We start from the raw sequence: 20,211 nt of genomic DNA on the forward strand, positions 1-20,211 counted from the left end.
ATGAAAGTAAGTTAAAGGAAATGATGTCATATAACCTTCTCTGTCTTCATGTTATCAAAAAAAACCTTTTTTTAATTTTTTTAAATGAAAAGTAATGTACACTACAGATGTTGTAAAAATGGGTTCCTGGATTGAGTGTGTGGAAAAGAACCATGGAGTCGCCATTTTGTTACACAACAAACGGAAGAAAACAGACTAAATAAAACAAGGGAGGGACTACCTAGACTGTTCCAATAAGAAACATTTCAAAAAAATATTTTTGCTACGCTGTGCCCTAATGAACATGGCCCTGATGGAGCGTTGCTAGGGATTTCTGGTGAGGAGATGTGGAGACTGAGGGTCCGTTCCAAATGGCATCCTCTTCTCTATATCAGGGTTCCCCAGCTGGTGGCACGCAGGATATATCATTTGTACCTCTTCCCTCCAGTTTTCTGAGCAAAAAAAAACAACGTTTTTATAAAATCTATTTTTGGTTGTTGTTGTTGGATTTTCATTGTTGGGCGTAAAAAAAAAACTGTAAAAAGACTAGGAAATCAGCTCCAAGTGATTTTATTTGAGGAAATATGTGTTCCTATGCGTAAATAGCGAGACATATACCGATGTAATCAAGGTTTGAAATGATTCTGTTTTTGTCAAAAATACAAAAATCTGTTTGTGCTACTTGCGGTCAATGTGCAGTGTTCAAATGATTTGTAATTATGTTCCGTCCCTTGGCTGAATGTACTGTAGTTGGGGACCCCTGTTCTATATAGTACACTACCTACTGTATGGGAGCCCGATGGGAGCCCTGTGGGCCCTAGTCAAAAGTAGTGCACTACATAGGGAATAGGGTCCCATTTGGGATGCAGAATGTTGATGATACATGAGGGGACTGGCTCTTCTTAGCGTGGAGAGGATGGAGAGCTGGTGTGATAATTGTTTCTGCTTCAGCTGAGGCTCAGCTCAGTGAATTCCCATAGGACTACCACTACGGAACACCCTGGGTTCTGCTGCTCAGCTCAGTGAATTCCCATAGGACTACCACTACGGATCACCCTGGGTTCTGCTGCTCAGCTCAGTGAATTCCCATAGGACTACCACTACGGAACACCCTGGGTTCTGCTGCTCAGCTCAGTGAATTCCCATAGGACTACCACTACGGAACTCCCTGGGTTCTGCTGCTCAGCTCAGTGAATTCCCATAGGACTACCACTACGGAACACCATGGGTTCTGCTGCTCAGCTCAGTGAATTCCCATAGGACTACCACTACGGAACACCCTGGGTTCTGCTGCTCAGCTCAGTGAATTCCCATAGGACTACCACTACGGAACACCCTGTGTTCTGCTGCTCAGCTCAGTGAATTCCCATAGGACTACCACTACTGAACACCCTGGGTTCTGCTGCTCAGCTCAGTGAATTCCCATAGGACTACCACTACGGAACACCCTGGGTTCTGCTGCTCAGCTCAGTGAATTCCCATAGGACTACCACTACGGAACACCCTGGGTTCTGCTGCTCAGCTCAGTGAATTCCCATAGGACTACCACTACGGAACTCCCTGGGTTCTGCTGCTCAGCTCAGTGAATTCCCATAGGACTACCACTACTGAACACCCTGGGTTCTGCTGCTCTGCAGCTGCTGGCTTAGACAAACACCAATCGGCTCACTTCAATACAGGACATCAACTGTGCAATGAACAGAAAGCTATAGATATTATTGTATAGATATCTCTATTAGCTATAGTAAATGAACAATGAACAGAAAGCTATAGATATTATTGTATAGATATCCCTATTAGCTATAGGAAATGAACAATGAACAGAAAGCTATAGATATTATTGTATAGATATCCCTATTAGCTATAGTAAATGAACAATGAACAGAAAGCTATATATATTATTGTATAGATATCCCTATTAGTTATAGGAAATTAACAATGAACAGAAAGCTATAGATATTATTGTATAGATATCCCTATTAGCTATAGGAAATGAACAATGAACAGAAAGCTATAGATATTATTGTATAGATATCCCTATTAGCAATAGGAAATGAACAATGAACAGAAAGCTATAGATATTATTGTATAGATATCCCTATTAGCTATAGTAAATGAACAATGAACAGAAAGCTATAGATATTATTGTATAGATATCCCTATTAGCTATAGGAAATGAACAATGAACAGAAAGCTATAGATATGATTGTATAGATATCCCTATTAGCTATAGGAAATGAACAATGAACAGAAAGCTATAGATATTATTGTATAGATATCCCTATTAGCTATAGGAAATTAACAATGAACAGAAAGCTATAGATATTATTGTATAGATACCCCTATTAGCTATAGGAAATGAACAATGAACAGAAAGCTATAGATATTATTGTATAGATATCCCTATTAGCTATAGGAAATGAACAATGAACAGAAAGCTATAGATATTATTGTATAGATATCCCTATTAGCTATAGGAAATGAACAATGAACAGAAAGCTATAGATATTATTGTATAGATATCCCTATTAGCTATAGGAAATGAACAATGAACAGAAAGCTATAGATATTATTGTATAGATATCCCTATTAGCTATAGGAAATGAACAATGAACAGAAAGCTATAGATATTATTGTATAGATATCCCTATTAGCTATAGGAAATGAAAAATGAACAATGAACAGAAAGAAAATAAGCATGTACACTTGTATTTCTACACAAAAAGCTTGTCCTTTATAAAGAGTTCCCTGAGCTGTAAGGTGAGGAAGCCAAGCTGTACTGTAGCTATCTACCCTGGCTATATCAAAACAGACCACAGCACAGAATGGAGAGGTCCATACTATCCCCTAGCTGTGTGGACCATCTCATTCCAATTCCTCACTGACCAGTGATCGATGCAAGGACATTTTTTTTATTTATTTTTTTATTTCACCTTTATTTAACCAGGTAGGCTAGTTGAGAACACCTTTATTTAACCAGGTAGGCTAGTTGAGAACACCTTTATTTAACCAGGTAGGCTAGTTGAGAACACCTTTATTTAACCAGGTAGGCTAGTTGAGAACACCTTTATTTAACCAGGTAGGCTAGTTGAGAACACCTTTATTTAACCAGGTAGGCTAGTTGAGAACACCTTTATTTAACCAGGTAGGCTAGTTGAGAACAAGTTCTCATTTGCAACTGCGACCTGGCCAAGATAAGGCATAGCAGTGTGAACAGACAACACAGAGTTACACATGGAGTAAACAATTAACAAGTCAATAACACAGTAGAAAAAAGGGGAGTCTATATATACATTGTGTACAGAAGGCATGAGAAGGTAGGCGAATAATTACAATTATGCAGATTAACACTGGAGTGATAAATGATCAGATGGTCATGTACAGGTAGAGATATTGGTGTGCAAAAGAGCAGAAAAATAGATAAATAAAAACAGTATGGGGATGAGGTAGGTGAAAATGGGTGGGCTATTTACCAATAGACTATGTACAGCTGCAGCGATCGGTTAGCTGGTTGGGAGGACGGGGGGGGACATTATCACCTAGCTTTCTCTTAATGGTTATTATCATTATCCCCGTCACTGTATTTTCTTATTGAATGACGTACAGAACACAGGTTTAGAAATGTCCTTCCTCCTCGCAGGTTCCAGCGCCTTAAAAGCTCATCTAATCGGGTTCATGTTTCCATAGAAACTCAGTGCGTTGATACGTAGAGGGACTCGTTTCTGGACAGCTGATTTGCAGCTCACTCACGCTCTCTCCTGTATTTATGAGTCGCCTCTCTTCCAGAACCCATCCCCCCCCCCCCCCCCGTCCTCCCAACCAGGCTTTAGAAAGAGAGAGAGAGATAGACTGAGAGACAGAGAGACACAGAGAGAGCAGGAGGAGAGAGAGAGCAGAAGGAGAGAAAGAGAGAGAGACAGACTGAGAGACAGAGAGAGAGACAGACAGACTGAGAGACAGAGAGAGAGACAGAGAGCAGGAGGAGAGAGAGAGCAGAAGGAGAGAAAGAGAGAGAGACAGACTGAGAGACAGAGAGAGAGACAGACAGACTGAGAGACAGAGAGAGAGACAGAGAGCAGGAGGAGAGAGAGAGCAGAAGGAGAGAAAGAGAGAGAGACAGACTGAGAGACAGAGAGAGAGACAGACAGACTGAGAGACAGAGAGAGAGACAGAGAGCAGGAGGAGAGAGAGACAGAGAGAGAGAGAGAGAGAGAGACAGACTGAGAGACAGAGAGAGAGAGAGCAGAAGGAGAGACAGAGAGATCGCTGAGCGCCGGGCGGCAGCTTAAAACCCTGAAATTAGTCCTCTGTGTTTATAATGCTTCCAAATCCAACTCAGAGGAGAAATCAAATGAAATCCAAACAGGACAGCTTTAACCTGTATTAAGAGCTGCTGCGGCTGGACCCTGCCTTCTCTCCCAGGCTTGGTCTGTGTCTCAAATGGCATCCTATTCCCTATTTATTCAAAGTATTGCACTATATAGGGAATAGGGTACCATAGTAGTACACTATATAGTGAAGAGGGTGCCATTTAGGAGACACACAGAATCTCCTCAGAGCTTATTCATTACACTGACTCAAATGAAAAGATGTTGTAAACAGCAACAACACTGCTGCTTTGTAGGGATGCTCTCTACTACAGGGATATTTACATCATGACTAAAACATTCTGTACTGAGAATGAACCCCCAGAATCAGACTGAATTAGGCCCCATGACAAGCTGGCTTAACCATCAACCATTTTATTTTCTTTCACATTTATTTGACGTGGTGATGATGTAATACACATCAGTTGACGTGGTGATGATGTAATACACATCATTTGACTTAGTGATGATGTAATACACAACAGTTGACTTAGTGATGATGCACAATGCACATCAGTTGACTTAGTGATGATGTAATACACATCAGTTGACTTAGTGATGATGTAATGCTCATCAGTACTGTTGACGTGGTGATGATGTAATGCACATCAGTTGACGTGGTGATGATGTAATGCACATCAGTTGACGTGGTGATGATGTAATACACATCAGTTGACGTGGTGATGATGTAATGCACATCAGTTGACGTGGTGATGATGTAATGCACATCAGTTGACGTGGTGATGATGTAATGCACATCAGTTGACGTGGTGATGATGTAATGCACATCAGTTGACGTGGTGATGATGTAATACACATCAGTTGACTTAGTGATGCTGTAATACACATCAGTTGACGTGGTGATGATGTAATGCACATCAGTTGACGTGGTGATGATGTAATACACATCAGTTGACGTGGTGATGATGTAATGCACATCAGTTGACGTGGTGATGATGTAATGCACATCAGTTGACTTAGTGATGATGTAATACACATCAGTTGACGTGGTGATGATGTAATACACATCAGTTGACTTAGTGATGATGTAATACACATCAGTTGACGTGGTGATGATGTAATACACATCAGTTGACTTAGTGATGATGTAATACACATCAGTTGACGTGGTGATGATGTAATACACATCAGTTGACTTAGTGATGATGTAATACACATCAGTTGACGTGGTGATGATGTAATACACATCAGTTGACTTAGTGATGATGTAATACACATCAGTTGACTTAGTGATGATGTAATACACATCAGTTGACGTGGTGATGATGTAATGCACATCAGTTGACGTGGTGATGATGTAATGCACATCAGTTGACGTGGTGATGATGTAATACACATCCGTTGACTTAGTGATGATGTAATACACATCAGTTGACGTGGTGATGATGTAATGCTCATCAGTTGATGTGCTTCAGCTAGGCTACTGCGTATTGGACAAGAAACAGCCTGTTAATGATCTATAATTGGTCTAGAGGGAAATTACTGTAGAATAAAAGCAGCTAAATTATTGTCTGATTACGTTCTTACTCTTCCTAAAAGCCTCAGACAAGAGAACTCATCATTTAAGTGAATAACTTTCAACTGGGGCTACAATTACTGTCAAATTAGAGGGTTATTTCATATTGTTAAAACATAATTGTAGGCCCCATGTTAAATCAGGAAGCACCTTTTAGAATGTTCAAGCATCCCAAATGAACCCTATGTTCTATGTAGTGCACAACTGTTGACCGGGGCCCATAGGGTTCTGGTCTAAAGCAGTGCACTACGTAGTGAACAGGGCGTCATTTGGGATGCACCCTAAATCAACCTCTACACAACAGTTGTTAAGGCTGTCTGTGCAACGTGAAGGGGCTATCTGTACTGAACACTATACTATAATGCAACATGCAACAATTTCAACGATTTTACTTGAGTTATGGTTCATATAAGGAAATCAGTCAATTTAAATAGATGAATTAGGCCCCAGTCTATGGATTTCACATGACTAGGCAGGGGCGCAGCTATTGGTGGGCATGGGAGGGCATAGGCCCACCCAGTGGGGAGTCAGGCCCAGCCAATAAGAATGAGTTTTTTCCCCACAAAAGGGGCTTTATTACAGACAGAAATGCTCCTCAGTTTTATCAGCTGTCCAGGTGGCTGGTCTCAGACGATCCCGCAGGTGAAGAAGCCGGATGTGGAGGTCCTGGGCTGGCGTTGTTACACGTGGTCTGTGGTTGTGAGGCCGGTTGGACGTACTGGCAAATTCTCTAAAACGACGTTGGAGGCGGCTTATGGTAGAGAAATTAATATTAAATTATTGCACCTTGTGTAGTATTGTGTGACAAAACTGCACATTTTAGAGTGGCCTTTTATTGTCCCCAGCACAAGGTGCACATGTGTAATGATCAAGCTGTTTAATCAGCTTCTTGATGTGCCACACCTGTCAGGTGGATGGATTATCTTGGCAAAAGGAGAAAGGCTCACTAACAGGGATTAAAAAATTAGAGAGAAATAAGCTTTTTTTATTTCAGCTCATGGAACACGGTACCAACACTTAACATGCTGCGTTCATATTTTTGTCCGGTGTAGTTAGTCAGTAGAGTAAATTACAGGTTAAACCAGTATTTTTCTCAAGGCAGATCAAGGAGCCAATACGTTCAACATTAGTTCCAAGGTGGAAAATGGTAGCTTCTCTGTCGTAATGTGCTGCTAGCTTTCTGTCCCATCCAAGACACTGTAATGACCCTCAGACAGCCTTCAGTTAGGCAGCAGCGCCGACATCTAAATCACAGCACTTTAAAGGGCTGGAGGGGGGGGATCTCGCTGAGTTTGTAAGGTCTTTTGTAATATCCAAGGGTACAACACTGTTCCACCTACCTTACCAGACGTTGCATTTCAACTGTCTTGTTCAATTTGTGATGAAGAGGAGCCCCGAATCAATTTAGCTCTGTGGGATCGCTCCCACAGGGGGGTGGCTAGCTGGGATGAATTAATGATATTCAAATGAAAGTTAGCGCCCACGTAGCTACAGGGACTTTTGTAATTATTTTTGTAGGGGGGGGGGGTCATACATTAGTTATTCCCTCTGTTATAGAAACAGATGACAAGGATTGCCTTTAACTCATCTTTACTCCTCTGAGGCAAAGTGAATGCCTTTTAAGTGAGGCAGAGTGGGTGTGGTGGTTGGGTACATCCCAAATGGCACCCTATTCCCTGTATAGCCCTGTGGGCCCTGGTCAAAAGTAGTGCACTACAAAAGGAATAGGGTGCCATTTGGGATGCATTTATAGTGTGATACAACAGACCCCCTACTCTGACCCCTCGTTAGAATCACAACACGTTCATCTTCAGAGCCGTCCCACTGGGTACACGACACAACAGACCCCCTACTCTGACCCCTCGTTAGAATCACAACACGTTCATCTTCAGAGCCGTCCCACTGGGTACACGACACAACAGACCCCCTACTCTGACCCCTCGTTAGAATCACAACACGTTCATCTTCAGAGCCGTCCCACTGGGTACACGACACAACAGACCCCCTACTCTGACCCCTCGTTAGAATCACAACACGTTCATCTTCAGTGCCTTCCCACTGGGTACACGTTGGTTGAATCAACATTGTTTCCACGTCATTTCAATGAAATGAACCAACGTGGAAAAGACGTCTGTGCCCAGTGGGGTTTGCTAATTGGCTACGGTGTCAAATCTGAATGTCATTTTCCTTTTAGCACATCTTGTTAAATAGTCCACACCTCCAGTTTATCACCCACACCTCCAGTTTATCACCCACATCTCCAGTTTATGACCCACATCTCCAGTTTATCACCCACACCTCCAGTTTATCACCCACATCTCCAGTGTATCACCCACACCTCCAGTTTATCACCCACATCTCCAGTTTATCACCCACATCTCCAGTTTATCACCCACATCTCCAGTTTATCACCCACACCTCCAGTTTATCACCCACCACATCTCCAGTTTATCACCCACACCTCCAGTTTATCACCCATATCTCCAGTTTATCACCCACACCTCCAGTTTATCACCTACATCTCCAGTTTATCACCCACATCTCCAGTTTATCACCCACACCTCCAGTTTATCACCCACATCTCCAGTGTATCACCCACATCACCAGTGTATCACCCACACATCCAGTTTATCACCCACACCTCCAGTTTATAACCCATATCTCCAGTTTATCACCCACACCTCCAGTTTATCACCTACATCTCCAGTTTATCACCCACATCTCCAGTTTATCACCCACACCCCCAGTTTATCACCCACATCTCCAGTTTATCACCCACATCTCCAGTTTATCACCCACACCTCCAGTTTATCACCCACACCTCCAGTTTATCACCCACATGTCCAGTTTATCACCTACACCTCCAGTTTATCACCCACATCTACAGTTTATCACCGATATCTCCAGTTTATCACCCACACCTCCAGTTTATCACCGATATTTCCATACAGTATAAAGAAACACACCAGTACAGTAGCACCAGTATAGTAGCACCAGTACAGTACAGTAGCACCAGTACAGTATAGTAGCACCAGTACAGTACAGTAGCACCAGTACAGTAGCACCAGTATAGTAGCACCAGTACAGCAGCACCAGTACAGTACAGTAGCACCAGTACAGTACAGTAGCACCAGTACAGTAGCACCAGTATAGTAGCACCAGTACAGTATAGTAGCACCAGTACAGTATAGTAGCACCAGTACAGTATAGTAGCACCAGTACAGTAGCACCAATACAGTACAGTAGCACCAGTACAGTAGCACCAGTACAGTAGTACCAATACAGTACAGTAGCACCAGTATAGTAGCACCAGTACAGTATAGTAGCACCAGTACAGTATAGTAGCACCAGTACAGTATAGTAGCACCAGTACAGTAGCACCAGTATAGTATAGTAGCACCAGTACAGTAGCACCAGTATAGTAGCACCAGTACAGCAGCACCAGTACAGTACAGTAGCACCAGTACAGTACAGTAGCACCAGTACAGTATAGTAGCACCAGTATAGTAGCACCAGTACAGTATAGTAGCACCAGTACAGTAGCACCAGTATAGTAGCACCAGTACAGCAGCACCAGTACAGTACAGTAGCACCAGTACAGTACAGTAGCACCAGTACAGTATAGTAGCACCAGTACAGTACAGTAGCACCAGTACAGTAGCACCAGTACAGTACAGTAACACCAGTACAGTAGCACCAGTACAGTATAGTAGCACCAGTACAGTACTGTAGCACCAGTACAGTAGCACCAGTACAGTATAGTAGCACCAGTACAGTAGCACCAGTACAGTATAGTAGCACCAGTACAGTATAGTAGCACCAGTACAGTACTGTAGCACCAGTACAGTAGCACCAGTACAGTACAGTAGCACCAGTACAGTATAGTAGCACCAGTACAGTATAGTAGCACCAGTACAGTAGCACCAGTACAGTAGCACCAGTACAGTATAGTAGCACCAGTACAGTATAGTAGCACCAGTACAGTACTGTAGCACCAGTACAGTAGCACCAGTACAGTACAGTAGCACCAGTACAGTATAGTAGCACCAGTACAGTATAGTAGCACCAGTACAGTACAGTAGCACCAGTACAGTACAGTAGCACCAGTACAGTACAGTAGCACCAGTACAGTATAGTAGCACCAGTACAGTACAGTAGCACCAGTACAGTAGCACCAGTACAGTATAGTAACACCAGTACAGTACAGTAGCACCAGTACACTATAGTAACACCAGTACAGTACAGTAGCACCAGTACAGTAGCACCAGTACAGTAGTACCAATACAGTATAGTAGCACCAGTACAGTAGTACCAATACAGTATAGTAGCACCAGTACAGTAGTACCAATACAGTATAGTAGCACCAGTACAGTAGCACCAGTACAGTAGTACCAATACAGTATAGTAGCACCAGTACAGTAGCACCAGTACAGTAGCACCAGTACAGTAGTACCAGTACAGTAGTACCAATACAGTACAGTAGCACCAGTACAGTATAGTAGCACCAGTACAGTAGCACCAGTACAGTAGCACCAGTACAGTAGCACCAGTACAGTACAGTAGCACCAGTACAGTAGCACCAGTACAGTAGTACCAATACAGTACAGTAGTACCAATACAGTACAGTAGCACCAGTACAGTATAGTAGCACCAGTACAGTACAGTAGCACCAGTACAGTAGCACCAGTACAGTAGCACCAGTACAGTATAGTAACACCAGTACAGTACAGTAGCACCAGTACAGTAGTACCAATACAGTACAGTAGCACCAGTACAGTATAGTAACACCAGTACAGTACAGTAGCACCAGTACAGTACAGTAGCACCAGTACAGTATAGTAGCACCAGTACAGTAGCACCAGTACAGTAGCACCAGTACAGTAGCACCAGTACAGTAGTACCAATACAGTACAGTAGCACCAGTACAGTAGCACCAGTACAGTATAGTAACACCAGTACAGTACAGTAGCACCAGTACAGTAGCACCAGTACAGTATAGTAACACCAGTACAGTACAGTAGCACCAGTACAGTAGCACCAGTACAGTAGCACCAGTACAGTAGTACCAATACAGTACAGTAGCACCAGTACAGTAGCACCAGTACAGTAGTACCAATACAGTACAGTAGCACCAGTACAGTAGCACCAGTACAGTAGTACCAATACAGTACAGTAGCACCAGTACAGTAGCACCAGTACAGTATAGTAACACCAGTACAGTACAGTAGCACCAGTACAGTATAGTAGCACCAGTACAGTACAGTAGCACCAGTACAGTAGCACCAGATGTCACTCAACATATTCCTTCTGTCCATCGCTCAGTTGATTTCCTATAGCTAATTGACAATGATCTTGTATCGATAATGACATTGTAACGATAATGATAATGATACTTCAATGATAATGACGCTGAAATGATAATGACCCTGTAATGATAATGAGGCTGTAATGATACAGAAATGATAATGATGTTGTATTGTCTCATACACCAGATAGGTCCAGTGTCTTCTTTTACAAGGTCAGCCATAGTAGTACGGCGCCCCTGGAGCCAATTAGGAGCCAATTAGGAGCCAATTAGGAGCCAATTAGGAGCCAATTAGGAGCCAATTAGGAGCCAACTAGGAGCCAATTAGGAGCCAACTAGGAGCCAATTAGGAGCTTGGGTGTTCGAACCAGACAACTTTCTGTTAATGGCGCAATGCTCTCAACACCAGGCTACCTGACACCCTTTATACCTCTGTTTCCCCTCCTGGCTTGTGATGCTTTACTCACAGCCCCCTCTCTCCTGTACTGTAGCCCCCTCTCTCCTGTACTGTAGCTCTCTCTCACCTGTACTGTAGCTCTCTCTCTCCTGTGCTGTAGCTCTCTCTCTCCTGTACTGTAGCTCTCTTTCCTGTACTGTAGCTCTCTCTCCTGTACTGTAGCTCTCTCTCCTGTACTGTAGCTCTCTCTCCTGTACTGTAGCTCTCTCTCCTGTACTGTAGCTCTCTCTCGCTCCTGTACTGTAGCTCTCTCTCTCTCCTGTACTGTAGCTCTTTCTTTCCTGTACTGTAGCTCTCTCTCTCATGTACTGTAGCTCTCTCTCTCATGTACTGTAGCTCTCTCTCTCTCTCCTGTACTGTAGCTCTCTCTCTCCTGTACTGTAGCTCTCTCTCCTGTACTGTAGCTCTCTCTCCTGTACTGTAGCTCTCTCTCCTGTACTGTAGCTCTCTCTCTCCTGTACTGTAGCTCTTTCTCTCCTGTACTGTAGCTCTCTCTCTCATGTACCGTAGCTCTCTCTCTCTCCTGTACTGTAGCTCTCTCTCTCCTGTACTGTAGCTCTCTCTCTCCTGTACTGTAGCTCTCTCTCTCCTGTACTGTAGCTCTCTTTCTCTCCTGTACTGTAGCTCTCTCTCTTGTGCTGTAGCCCTCTCTCTCCTGTACTGTAGCTCTCTCTCTCTCTCCTGTACTGTAGCAATCTCTCCTGTACTGTAGCTCTCTCTCTCCTGTACTGTAACCCTCTCTCCTGTACTGTATACAACTGGCACCCTATTCCCTGTATACAACTGGCAACCTATTCCCACTATACAACTGGCAACCTATTCCCACTATACAACTGGCACCCTATTCCCACTATACAACTGGCACCCTATTCCCACTATTCAACTGGCACCCTATTCCCACTATTCAACTGGCACCCTATTCCCTGTATACAACTGGCAACCTATTCCCACTATACAACTGGCAACCTATTCCCACTATTCAACTGGCACCCTATTCCCACTATTCAACTGGCACCCTATTCCCTGTATACAACTGGCAACCTATTCCCACTATACAACTGGCACCCTATTCCCTGTATACAACTGGCACCCTATTCCCACTATTCAACTGGCACCCTATTCCCTGTATACAACTGGCACCCTATTCCCTGTATACAACTGGCACCCTATTCCCTGTATACAACTGGCACCCTATTCCCTGTATACAACTGGCACCCTATTCCCACTATACAACTGGCACCCTATTCCCTGTATACAACTGGCACCCTATTCCCTGTATACAACTGGCACCATATTCCCGCTATTCAACTGGCACCCTATTCCATGTATTTATATGGCACCCTATTCCATGTATTATCTGGCACCCTATTCCCTGTATTTATCTGGCACCCTATTCCCTGTATACAACTGACACCCTATTCCATCTGGCACCCTATTCCATGTATACAACTGGCACCATATTCCATGTATTTATCTGGCACCCTATTCCAGCTATTCAACTGGCACCCTATTCCATGTATTTATCTGGCACCCTATTCCATCTGGCACCCTATTCCATGTATACAACTGGCACCCTATTCCTTGTATACAGTTCCTTCATTCAGACTTTCTTCACATTTTGTTGTGTTACAGTCTGAATTTAAAATCGTTTCAATTGTGATGTTTAGGCACTGGCTTACACACAATACCCCATAATGTCAAAGTGGAATTATGATTAAAAAGAAATGTACAATTTAGTGAAAAGCTGAAATGTCTTGAGTCAATACGTATTCAACCCCTTTGTCATGGCAAGCCTCAATAAGTTCAGGAGTAAAAATGTAATTAACAAGTCACACAATAAGTTGCATTGACACACTCTGTGTGCAATAATAGTGCTTAACATAATTTTTTATGACTACCTCGTCTCTCTCCCCCAAACATACAATTATCTGTAAGGTCGAGCAGTGAATTTCAAACAGATTCAACCACAAAGACCAGGGAGGTTTTCCAATGACTCACAATGAAGGGCATCTATTGGTAGATGGGAGGAAAAAAAGAAGCAGACATTGAAATCTCTTTGAACATGGTGAAGTTATTCATTAGACTTTGGATGGTGTATCAATACACCCAGTCAGTATAAAGATACAGGCCTCCTTCCTAACTCATTTGCCGGAGAGAAAGGAAACCGCTCAGAGATTTCACCATGAGGTCAATGGTGACTTTAAAACTGTTACAGAGTTTCATGGCTGTGGTAGGAGAAAACTGAGGATGGATCAACAACATTGTAGTTACTCCACAATACTAACCTCATTGACAGAGTGAAAAGAAGGCAGCTTGTGCAGAATAAAAATATTCTAAAACATGCATCCTGTTTGCAACAAACACACTAAAGTAATACTGCAACAAAATATATCACTAGTCACTTTAAACAATGCTACTTAATATAATGTTTACATACCCTACATTATTCATCTCATATGTATATACTGTACTCTATATCATCTACTGCATCTTTATGTAATACATGTATCACTAGCCACTTTAACTATGCCACTTTGTTTACATACTCATCTCATATGTATATACTGCACTCAATACCATCTACTGTATCTTGCCTATGCCGCCTATGCCGCTCTGTACCATCACTCATTCATATATCTTTATGTACATATTCTTTATCCCCTTACACTTGTGTGTATAAGGTAGTAGTTTTGGAATTGTTAGCTAGATTACTTGTTGGTTATTACTGCATTGTCGGAACTAGAAGCACAAGCATTTCGCTACACTCGCATTAACATCTGCTAACCATGTGCTGCTAACCATGTGTATGTGACAAATAAAATTTGATTTGATTTGGAATGTGGCAAAATAATTCACTATTCACACAAAGGGTTGTGTTTGGGGCAAATCGAATACAACATATTACTGAGTACCACTCTCCATATTTTCAAGCATAAGGGTGGCTACATCATGTTATGGGTATGCTTGTAGACGTTAAGGACTGGGTGGTTTTTCAGGATAAAAAATAAACAGAATGGAGCTAAGCACTGACAAAATCCTAGAGGAAAACCTGGTTCAGTCTGCTTTCCACCAGACACTGGGAGATTAATTTACCTTTCAGCAGGACAATAACCTAAAACTCAAGGCCAAATCTACTAACCAAGGAGACAGTGAATGTTCCTGAGTGGCCGAGTTACAGTTTTTACTTAAATCTGCTTGAAAATATATGGCAAGACCTAAAAATGGTTGTCGAGCAATGATCAACAACCAATTTGACAGAGATTGAATAATTGTTTAAAGAATAATGGGCAAATGTTGCACAATCCAGGTGTGGAAAGCTCTTAAAGACTTACCCAGAAAGACCCAGGTGTGGAAAGCTCTTAGAGACTCACCCAGAAAGACTCACAGCTGTAATCACTGCCAAGGTGATTCTAACATGTATTGACTCAGGGAGTTGAATACTTATCTAATCAAGATATATTAGTGTTTTATTTTTCATGAATTTTTTTACACATTTTTCTTCCACTTTGACATTACAGAGTATTTTGTGTAGATTGTTGATTTTAAAAAAAAATAAATTAATCTCACTTTGTAACATAACAAAATGTGGAAAAGGTCAAGGGGTGTGAAATCTTTTTGAAGGTACTGTGGTGCACTACTGTTGACCAGGGCCCAGCTCTGTTGACTACTGTTGACCAGGGCCCAGCTCTGTTGACTACTGTTGACCAGGGCCCAGCTCTGTTGACTACTGTTGACCAGGGCCCAGCTCTGTTGACTACTGTTGACCAGGGCCCAGTTCTGTTGACTACTGTTGACCAGGGCCCAGCTCTGTTGACTACTGTTGACCAGGGCCCAGCTCTGTTGACTACTGTTGACCAGGGCCCAGCTCTGTTGACTACTGTTGACCAGAGCCCAGCTCTGTTGACTACTGTTGACCAGGGCCCAGCTCTGTTGACTACTGTTGACCAGGGCCCAGCTCTGTTGACTACTGTTGACCAGGGCCCAGCTCTGTTGACTACTGTTGACCAGGGCCCAGCTCTGTTGACTACTGTTGACCAGGGCCCAGTTCTGTTGACTACTGTTGACCAGGGCCCACCTCTGTTGACTACTGTTGACCAGGGCCCAGCTCTGTTGACTACTGTCGACCAGGGCCCAGCTCTGTTGACTACTGTTGACCAGGGCCCAGCTCTGTTGACTACTGTTGACCAGGGCCCAGCTCTGTTGACTACTGTTGACCAGGGCCCAGCTCTGTTGACTACTGTTGACCAGGGCCCAGTTCTGTTGACTACTGTTGACCAGGGCCCAGCTCTGTTGACTACTGTTGACCAGGGCCCAGTTCTGTTGACTACTGTTGACCAGGGCCCAGCTCTGTTGACTACTGTTGACCAGGGAGGGCCCAGTTCTGTTGACTACTGTTGACCAGGGCCCAGCTCTGTTGACTACTGTTGACCAGGGCCCAGTTATGTTGACTACTGTTGACCAGGGAGGGCCCAGCTCTGTTGACTACTGTTGACCAGGGCCCAGCTCTGTTGACTACTGTTGACCAGGGCCCAGTTCTGTTGACCACTGTTGACCAGGGCCCAGTTCTGTTGACTACTGTTGACCAGGGAGGGCCCAGTTCTGTTGACTACTGTTGACCAGGGCCCAGCTCTGTTGACTACTGTTGACCAGGGCCCAGTTCTGTTGACTACTGTTGACCAGGGAGGGCCCAGTTCTGTTGACTACTGTTGACCAGGGCCCAGCTCTGTTGACTACTGTTGACCAGGGCCCAGTTCTGTTGACTGTGTTGCCTGTTGACTACAAAGCAGCTGCTAGAAGCTGACTCAGGATTTGACAGCTTCAATTTGCCTCAACGAGCCTCCTAAACACCTTTCTGCCAACGTATTGAGGGAATCGATGAGACAGCCTGGCGTGACATCCCCTCTCTTACTGATACTGGCAGGTGACCATTGACTCTAGGGTTGCATCCCAAATGGCACCCTAGACCTTTTATAGTGCACTACTTTAACCAGAGAGAGCTCTGTGCTCTCTCTGGTTAAAAGTAACGCACTATAATGGTAATTTGGTCCCTTAGTGCAAGCGAGGTTGGCAATGAACCATTCAACCTGCTGTGGAGGGAGGGAAGGAGGGAGGGAGGGGGTCGACAGAAAGAGAGAGGAACAGAGAGAGGGAACGATAATGAGAGAGAGGGAACGATAACGAGAGAGAAGTTGTTGTGTCTTTGGCATCATTAAAGTGAAGACTTATTTTATCAAATCAATTCTCTGTAATTATTATTACGTGATTAAACTAATCATGTAAATGTAATTAACTAGGAAGTCGGGGCACCAAGGAAAAACTTCAGATTTACGGGAGTTGTAGCGATGAGACAAGACAGTAACTACTAACAATTGGATACCATGAAATTGGGGAGTAAAAGGGGGTAAAATTAAAAAATTATAACAAAATAAATAAAATAAAAACAGTTTAAAATCACATTACATAATTTCACAAATAGTTTCATCTTCACTCATTCATTTTAAACAATAATTAGATGCAAATTTCATAACGGAGACTCTTGTATAAACAGAGTTATGGTAATGTGGCTGTATTGTCTCTCAGGAGGTCACAAACATTAGACAAAACGGACTGGTCGTAGCTCGATTCTCCGACTGTTTACACACTCTCCAAAACATGGATATTGTTCAGTTCTCAAGTTCTGTGAGGTAGAAGAAGTTCCTTTGTTCTACTGTGAAACCCTCTCTCTATACTGCATGGCCGGGGTGGGAAGAGAGTCTCCTCCAGGAATTTATGACCTGAGATAACAGAACCTGGGTGTAGGGGGAAGAAAGAGGTGGTGAGAAAGAGAGAGTTGGTTCTTGCTATATCCAAAGAGGGCCACGTCATGACAATAGGAATGGAGAGAGAGTGAGAGGAACAGAGAGATGTAACGATTGTGAGAGAGAGAGAGGAACAGTGAGAGAGAAAGAGAAACAGAGAGAGAGGGAACGATAATGAGATAGGTAAAGAGAGAAAGAGGAACAGAGAGAGAGGAAATGATAATGAGAGAGATGGGAATAGAGAGAGAGAGAAAGCAGACGTGTCAAATTCTTACCAAAATACCATATGACAGACCAAGTACACATCCTAATTGATAAACAAACCGAAGCAAAGGCAAAGTCTTCTCATGCTTTGTTGATTTTCAAAAAAGCTTTTAACTTAATTTGGCATGAATGAATTGATGGGAAGTGGAGTTGGGAGTTGGGGGAAACATACAATATTTTAAAATCAATGTACACAAGCAACAAGCAACAGTTAAAATTGGCAATAAACACACAGATTTCTTTCCTCATAGCCGTGGGGTGAGACAGGGATGCAGTTTGAGCCCCACCCTCTTCAACATATATATCAATAAATTGGCGAGGGCACTAGAACAGTCTGCAGCACCTGGCCTCACCCTACTGGACTCTAAAGTCAAATGTCTACTGTTTGCTGATGATCTGGTGCTTCTGTCCCCAACCAAGGAGGGCCTACAGCAGCATCTATATATTCTGCACTGATTCTGTTAGACATGGGCCCTGACAGTAAATCTCAGTAAGACAAAAATCAATCTGGTCAGAGATACTGTAATCAGAGAGATACCCAATCAATCCTGTTAGAGATCCTGGTAATCAGAGATACCCAATCAATCCTCTCAGAGATCCTGGTAATCAGAGATACCCAATCAATCCTGTCAGATATACTGGTAATCAGAGAAATACCCAATCAATCCTGTCAGAGATACTGGTAATCAGAGAGATACCCAATCAATCCTCTCAGAGATACTGGTAATCAGAGAGATACCCAATCAATCCTGTCAGAGATACTGGTATTCAGAGAGATACCCAATCAATCCTGTCAGATATACTGGTATTCAGAGAGATACCCAATCAACCTGTCAGATATACTGGTATTCAGAGAAATACCCAATTGCTTTGGATAATAGCGTCTGGAAAGTGGCAGGTATTGTTATATTATTTAGGTGAAATGTATTTGCTTGGTTGTTGTTTACTATTATATCAGACAGTCTGTAAATATAAGCCCTGTCTGTCCAGGGACACCAGAACAGCTGTTATATCAGGCAGTCTGTAAAACAGAAGCCCTATCTGTCTAGAGACACCAGAACAGCTGTTATATCAGACAGTCTGTAAAACAGAAGCCCTATCTGTCTAGAGACACTAGAAAACAGCTGTTATATCAGGCAGTCTGTAAAACAGTCACTCTAGAGACACCAGAGAACAGCTGTGTTTTCTCTTGTAAAGCTGACAATAATATTCAGTTTTTACTCACTGCAGTAAGTCAAAATACACTACATGATCTGAAGTATGTGGACACCTGTTCACCGAACATCTCATTCCAAAATCATGGGCCTTAATATGGAGTTGGTCCCCCCTTTGCTGCTATAACAGGGAAGGCTTTCCACTAGATGTTGGAACATTGCTGCTATAACAGCCTCCACTCTTCTGGGAAGGCTTTCCACTAGATGTTGGAACGTTGCTGCTATAACAGCTTCCACTCTTTTGGGAAGGCTTTCCACTAGATGTTGGAACGCTGCTGCTCAAGCACATTAGTGAGGTCGGAGAAACTGATGTTGGGTGATTAGGTCTGGCTCGCAGTCGGCGTTCCAATTCATCCCAAAGGTGTTGAATGGGGTTGAGGTCAGGGCTCTGTGCAGGTCAGTCAAGTTCAATTTCTGTATGGACCTTCAATTTCTGTATGGACCTCGCTTTGTGCATGCTGAAACAGGAAAGGGGTCTTCCCCAAACTGTTCACTGGAACTAAGGGGCCTAGCCCGAACCCTGAAAAACAGCCCCAGACCATTATTCTTTTTACCTTGTCAACTCGGGGGTTTGAACGTGCAACCTTTTGGTTACTAGTCCAACACTCTAACCACTAGGCTACCCTGCCGCCCCCGGCGATGTGTCATACCTGCTATGTATCATACCTGCTACGTATATTACCTGCTGTGTATCATACCTGCTGTGTATCATACCTGCTATTGTCTCTCCAGCCGTTGTGCCCTTGAACAAGGCCCTTAACTCCTAAAACTGGAGATCTGCAGCATCTGTGTTTCTCTGGGGTTAAAAATCTACTAAATCATTTATATGATCAGAATATGAACTTTGATTTCCTTCTTCTTCTTCTTCTTTATTTTATTTTTCTCTCCTCCTCCTCCTCCTCCTCCACCTCCCCCTCCTCCTCCTCCTCCTCCTCCTCCACCTCCTCCTCCTCCTCCTCCACCTCCACCTCCCCCTCCTCCTCCTCCTCCTCCTCCTCCTCCTCCACCTCCACCTCCCCCTCCTCCTCCTCCACCTCCACCTCCTCCACCTCCACCTCCTCCTCCTCCACCTCCACCTCCCCCTCCTCCTCCTCCACCTCCTCCACCTCCACCTCCTCCTCCTCCTCCTCCTCCTCCTCCTCCTCCTCCTCCTCCACCACCTCCCCCTCCTCCTCCTCCTCCTCCTCCTCCTCCTCCTCCTCCTCCTCCTCCTCCACCTCCTCCTCCTCCACCTCCACCTCCCCCTCCTCCTCCTCCACCTCCACCTCCTCCTCCTCCTCCTCTTCCACC

The 20,211-nt window shown here is 43.6% G+C and overlaps 1 protein-coding gene across 2 annotated transcripts in view; it reads left to right on the forward strand.

The window, feature by feature from the left end:
* The window catches only part of LOC110515875 (testican-2-like), a 113,019-nt gene that overhangs the window by 41,387 nt on the left and 51,421 nt on the right, over positions 1 to 20,211 (forward strand). For both annotated transcript variants that reach the window (XM_036959871.1, XM_036959870.1), the window contains exon 3: positions 1 to 6. This exon is cut by the window's left edge and continues 40 nt beyond it. In XM_036959871.1, the coding sequence (XP_036815766.1) occupies positions 1 to 6 (6 nt within the window). The remainder of the gene's footprint in view (positions 7 to 20,211) is intronic.

This window comes from Oncorhynchus mykiss, chromosome 23 (assembly GCF_013265735.2).
Source record: "Oncorhynchus mykiss isolate Arlee chromosome 23, USDA_OmykA_1.1, whole genome shotgun sequence".
Taxonomy (NCBI): domain Eukaryota; kingdom Metazoa; phylum Chordata; class Actinopteri; order Salmoniformes; family Salmonidae; genus Oncorhynchus; species Oncorhynchus mykiss.